Source organism: Heptranchias perlo, chromosome 18 (assembly GCF_035084215.1).
Source record: "Heptranchias perlo isolate sHepPer1 chromosome 18, sHepPer1.hap1, whole genome shotgun sequence".
Taxonomy (NCBI): domain Eukaryota; kingdom Metazoa; phylum Chordata; class Chondrichthyes; order Hexanchiformes; family Hexanchidae; genus Heptranchias; species Heptranchias perlo.
In genome coordinates this window covers 42,592,985-42,599,444 of record NC_090342.1, presented here as the reverse complement: position 1 = coordinate 42,599,444, position 6,460 = coordinate 42,592,985, and the positions used below count along the sequence as shown (strand labels likewise).

The following is a 6,460-nucleotide window of genomic DNA, read 5'->3' as shown; positions in this document are numbered from 1 at the left end:
TCTTTTACCCACTTTTGGGTTCAGTGCCTTTTCCCGTCTAAATTGAAAGAGCATTTCGATTAATGAACGTCTATTTATAATATTATAATGGAAATGGTAGCAAACGATAATACAAACTATATCACCATGTTATAATGTCAAGCAAAAACACATTTTAAAACATGAACCCTTGTAAAAGAATATAAAGCCATCAGTCGAGTATATATTCTGAGATTTGCATTGGGACTGTTGTAATCCTGTTTCAATTGATGCTTCCAGTAACGAATTCGTTCTTCACTAACGAAAATTATTAATTCACAGAAACTACAGGCAGGACCTCCTATCCTGGAAAACGGATTTTCGAAAAAAAAACTAGATATTCTTATCTCAGTAACTCACTTATCCGGTACTGAAATTAGAATATCTAAACATTTTTTTCTAACTAAATGTTGCTACTTTTACACGCTCAAATCCGGACTTACAACCGTTTACCACCATTTCAGCAAAATTTATATCGTGTCTTTCACGACCTCAACGACCCAAAGCGTTTTACAGCCAATGAAGTACTTTTGAAGTAGTCACCGTAGTAAGAAACGTGGCAGCGCGCAGCAAGGTCCCACAAACAGTAATGAGATAATGACCAGATAATCTGTTTTAGTGATTTTGGTTGAGGGATAAATATTGGCCCAGGAAATAGTCTTGTCGACTTTATGTGTGAGCGGGTGAGTAGTCTGACAGAATCCAAAAGTATTTAAGATTGGAAAAATTCTCCATATTGGTAACACGTGTTAATCCTAGCTTGTAATTTGTGCTCGGGAACAGTCCCACTCTTTTAGGTGTCAAATATACCGGGTACTTGGTTTCAGACAATTGTTTTATTGTATCTTTTGTCAACAAGTGTTCTGCAGCAAGGGCGTATAAAAACACCGCGGATTCGTCCAAACCTAAATTGAGTTATTGACTGACATTCACTCCTGTCAGAAATGAGCAGGATTTAAACCGTTCGGCGTCTGACAGAAACGACAGCAGAAATTAATCGAGGGCTTTGAAAGCTCCTCGGGGCTTGTGCGAGGAGTTGGGCCGAGGTAATGCTCAGCTCGGCTCCACTGACTGGCTCGTCACCTTGTTCCGATGATTGGCGCTGGTGTCAGTCAAACGCCCAACAGCCTAAACCCGCTCTCCAGATTTGACGGGAACTGCCAGGCAGAAGGAAGGGATTGCGAATAAGGAGGCGCCTCTTTCCTTGGGCGGGCGGGAGTCGGGTCTCCAGTGACAAGCAAAACTGAACGCCAGCCCACTGACAACACACACAAATAAAAACTTTCATTGCCGACTGCTGCAAGTGAATTATTGGACTTTATCTCCTCATCTCCAGGAGGTAACATGAGCAAGATCTGAGGAGCGTTATTGGCACAACACGTTTTAAAGGGCAGTGGTTGGTAGGATTGGTTGCTGACTCTCACGGAGGCTGCCATAAGCTTGCAGTGTGCTGATGTTTTGTATTTCCGTCCAAATCTGTAACAAGGAGAAAAGGGGCGTCTACAAACACACACACACACAACAAAAAGAGCAAGTAGATCCTTAGCATACAAACAGATATGGACAACACTTACTCTCATCGCTATCGTGCAGAGAAGATCCTGGGAGCTACTTCTACTGGGAGAGATAGCCTACATACTGGAGACGGTATGATCAGCACTTCCAAACCCTTGGCTTTCTCTATCGAGCGAATTATGGCCAGGACACCAGAACCAAAGTCTATCCCCTACCCAAACCCACTGCAAGGAGCGGTGGCCAAGGGCGAGCCTATGCACGTGTTCCATCTGAACTCTTCTGTGCCCTGCATGATCCCACTGCTGCCCTTGGCTTATGAAACCAACTCAAAAGTTGGACTGGCCGGCGCAGAGCACCGTAAAAGCCACTTGGAGACTTCCTACGACTGCAATCACTTGGTCCACTGCGGCTTACCATCCAAAGCGGACCTGCCCAATCTCTCTCCGCCGCTGGAGCAGTATAGACTCATCCGACCACGTGTGGTCAACCAGTCGTCCTTCCATGCCATGGGGGCTCTGTGTTACCTGAACTGCGGCGATGGCCCGTGTCCTCCCCCGACTGCCACTACCATCTTCAACATGCACCCGATGGCTTCCTATCTCCTGGGCTCCCCGCTCGGTCTCCAGCAGAAGGCTTTCCTCACTGACAAGAACAAGCTGGTGCTGCCTTCGGTGGAGAGGTACCCGGCGGCTTTCAAAGATCTCTCTCCGGCTCAGATTCAGCACTATGTGAAAGAGAGCGCGCAGTTTCTCTCGGAAAAGCTGGCCTTGAAGCATTCCTCTAAACTCAGCAACAACTCTTCGAACAGCAAACCCAAAGTGTTCACCTGTGAAGTCTGTGGAAAGGCAAGTTTCTTTTTCGTTCTTTCCGTGTTTCTTTCCTCAATTCCTGCTCCGTTTCGCTTTCGGTCTCTCTATTTTGATTTAGAACCTTATAAAAATGGATCTCAGAAGGGAGTGTGGCCACTCATGGGAATCTTTTTTTTAACCTGATTTTATGTTTATAGGTATTTAACGCACATTATAATTTAACCCGTCACATGCCGGTGCACACGGGAGCTAGACCATTCGTTTGCAAAGTCTGTGGCAAAGGCTTTCGTCAGGCGAGCACTCTCTGTCGACACAAGATCATTCACACCCAGGTACGTTCTTCCCATTCTTCCAATCGATGGCAATTGCAAAGTTAAAAGCTCACTAGGCGTCCGTAAAACTTTTGTAGGTGTCATGTGAGCAGTGCTGTGAAACTGTACTGTCCTTTACTTGATCTCTTTATGAAGTGTAGTCTAAAGAAGGGTTTGATAACCTTAGAGGATATTTCAAGGATCCGGTGTAAGAAAACATGGCAAAGGAAATGGAGCCACTGCATAACACTGGAGCGATAAAGTCTATAGAGTGTGATGTGACGGGGCCCACCAGTTATTGAATGTAATGTTAGGGGGAACCTCTGTATATCCATTAATTGTGCGAAGGCTAAATAATGTGAACTGAGCCACGAAATAAATATTAAAGGAGGCTTCTAAATAAAATGGACGGCCTGCCCCCTCTCTCTCTCTCTCTCTGCCACCCCCTCTCTCTCTGTGTCCAGGAACTGCCTGCCCTCTCTCTCTCTCTCTGTCCAGGGACGGTCTGCCCTCTCTCTCTCTCTGTGTCCAGGAACTGCCTGCCCTCTCTCTCTCTCTCTGTCCAGGGACGGTCTGCCCTCTCTCTCTCTCTCTGTCCAGGGACGGCCTGCCCTCCCCCTCTCTCTCTCTGTCCAGGGACGGCCTGCCCCCCCCCTCTCTCTCTCTGTCCAGGGACGGCCTGCCCTCTCTCTCTCTCTGTCCAGGGACGGTTGCCCCCTCTCTCTCTCTGTCTTTCCAGGGACGGCCTGCCCCCCCCTCTCTCTCTGTCTGTCTGTCCAGGGACGGCCTGCCCTCTCTCTCTCTCTCTCTGTCCAGGGACGGCTGCCCCCTCTCTCTCTTTCCAGGGACGGCCTGCCCCCCCCCCCCCTCTCTCTCTCTCTCTCTCTGTCTGTCTGTCCATGGACGGCGTGCCCTCTCTCTCCCCCTGTCCATGTTGTGATGAGCGTTGATTCAGAGCCTATACCGGCAGTGAGTGATTAGCTCTTTGCGATATGAGGAGTTATCACGGGCAGTGGATCTATTATTTCTGGAGTATTTGACGTGGCATTTAAAACTGTTTAACTTTAATGATAGTGTCTGTATACTGGGGTGACTTGTTGACATCTGCCCATTTTTAGCTGATTCTGGAAAACAGAGAAACAGATCACATTATTTAGCCGTTGCACAATTAATGGATATACAGAGGTCCCCCTAACATTACATTCAATAATTGGTGGGCCCCACCACATCACACTCTATAGACTTTATCGCTTTATGCAGTGGCTCCACTTCTTTTGCCATGTTTTGTTACACCGGATCCTTGAAATATCCTCTAAGGTTATCAAACCCTTCTTTAGACTACACTTCATAAAGAGATCAAGTAAAGGACAGAACAGTTGCAGTTTTTGGGACAGTGGGAAACAGTGAAAGGGTAACGTTTCATTGCTTTGAAAACCGAAGGGGGTTTTGTAAATGTATCCAGCGCTGACCGGACCAGTGTTCTGCCTGCGGCTCCTTCCCAATCATATTGACTGAATTTACAATTTCCGTCACTTGGCAGGAAAAACCTCACAAATGCAATCAGTGTGGCAAAGCGTTTAACAGAAGTTCCACACTCAACACTCATACCAGAATACACGCCGGCTACAAACCTTTTGTCTGCGAGTTCTGTGGCAAAGGCTTTCACCAAAAAGGTAGGACTGGAAAATAGCACCCTCAAAAAGTTGTGCCCACTTAAAAAAAAGAGACAGCGAAATAGTTATCTGAAGTAAACAGAACACTGGGAACAAATTAGTGTCTATATCTATAATATATAAACACCAAGTTTTAAAACGAATGATTTAGAAAACCTCATGTATAACAGTCCACAAAACATCGCAAATATAAACGAATTCGACCTCTTTCAATAATATATTCTACTCTGAAACATTGATAGTTCCTTTAAACTATTTTTAACTATTTGATGAAACATTTATTCATCCTCACACAGTCCACAATACTACCAGAAAGACCAGCATTGATAGTTGTTAACCTGCGGTTCTTATTTTGCGTTTCTAAACATTAAATCCATGTCATGTATTATTTTCAGGTAACTACAAGAACCACAAACTGACCCACAGCGGGGAGAAACAGTTTAAGTGCAGTATCTGCAACAAAGCTTTTCACCAGATCTATAACCTCACTTTCCACATGCACACTCACAACGACAAGAAGCCCTTCACCTGCTCCACCTGTGGCAAGGGGTTCTGCCGGAACTTTGATTTGAAAAAACACGTCAGGAAGTTACATGACAACTGCCCGGGATCCCGTTCGTCAGCGGCAGACTTTCCCACGGAGGAGCAGCCTCGGAAATAACTGAGACCCGCAGACAGATAAAAACCCAGTAACTACTAAGTACAATTTGCATGCAGATTTATATTATACAAAATGAATATAGACTCATACACGAAGATTGTTGGGACTGGAGATCTTTTATCTATAACAAAAACTCGCTTCATCTCAGGCTTGGAGAGATGTAAAAAAAAGAGTACAATGTATTTATTTGGATCTATTCGTTTCTTGCTGCATGGATTTCGTCCGTTTGGATCTTATCATTTTCTTCTAATTACAGATTATATTCGCGCTCAGTAGCCACGCTGGAAATGGAGGAGTTGGGTCTTTCTGGTTGTTACGTTGATTCCTCCTCTCTCTACGATGTAAAAGCAGCCCCGCGTCTTCATTTTTGTGCTTTAAAGAAATGTCCGTATCAGGAAGAGAGATTGTTGCGACGTGACTCCGATGTATATTCTGGTGATCAAATAAATTCTTGTAATTCTCCGGACACTGGGATAATTTGGGTGTTTTGAGAATGTGATTTTAAGAGTAAAATGAGTTGAGGTTAACAATGAAATCATTCTGTACATCTACTCACTTTTAACACTATATATCTGTTCACTGTTCTATGTACACACACCTCACTATCTCTAGTATTATATATATTATTCTACACAAACATATAGACTTGTCTCACTATCTATTATATACCATGTACTGTATAAGGATTTATTAACTATGCATTTTAAGGAAGGCAATGTAAAAAAAATCCTTTCCAAGTTTCCTGCTCGTTGTAATCAATATTGGAAATTTAAACAATTTGCTTTGTGCTTCTAGTAGACTTATGGCAGAAAACGAAAGAAATGCACAGTTTTAACTGCGGAAGAGCTATTCAGTGCTCCGACGTGAGTAAGTGAAACTGTTTAGAAAAATAATAATATTCGAAAGTGATAAGAATAGATCGAATGAATCCATTTTATAGATATCAGGAGACACTTCCACTAAATATTGTGCTGTATTTTCTTGTATGTTCTGCAGGACTCGGTTTGACTGCTCTAATTTAAAAGCCTTTTTTTGATTTAATTGCAGCATGCTGTCTTTCCCCTGTTAAAATGCAAACTGTTATGACATTAATTAAGGGGAGTAATGAATAAAGTGTGGGCTACACGCGGCTGATTTGAAGGTATAATGACGAGCAATTACTTAGTCCTCTGTAAAAAAAATACACTCGAATTAACGAGTTTGGATCGGTAAGAAAACGACGTCAACTTAAATTAGGGCAACATGCACGTGGACAACTTTTTTTGGGGGGTGGAGAATGCAACATTTTCTAAATGAATGCATAGGATCCTATCTATGCATTTATCAAGGCGAGTAGAGAGCATATCCTTCATTTTATCCGATTAGAGTGAATATCACAAACAGGAGGAGATGTGTATATAAAACTAAATTCAGCTGTAACATCAATTAGAAACACGAACAGAGATACACATGGGAATGAAAAGTCAAGGCGGC

The 6,460-nt window shown here is 43.5% G+C and overlaps 1 protein-coding gene across 1 annotated transcript; it reads left to right on the top strand.

The window, feature by feature from the left end:
* The first annotated feature begins 1,534 nt into the window (after positions 1-1,534).
* fezf1 (FEZ family zinc finger 1) lies at positions 1,535-5,431 on the top strand. The gene is made up of 4 exons (XM_068000103.1): positions 1,535-2,378; positions 2,540-2,674; positions 4,194-4,326; positions 4,722-5,431. The coding sequence occupies exons 1-4, from the start codon at positions 1,578-1,580 to the stop codon at positions 4,985-4,987; spliced, it is 1,335 nt and encodes a 444-aa protein (XP_067856204.1). The 5' UTR covers positions 1,535-1,577; the 3' UTR covers positions 4,988-5,431.
* Positions 5,432-6,460: the final 1,029 nt, after the last annotated feature.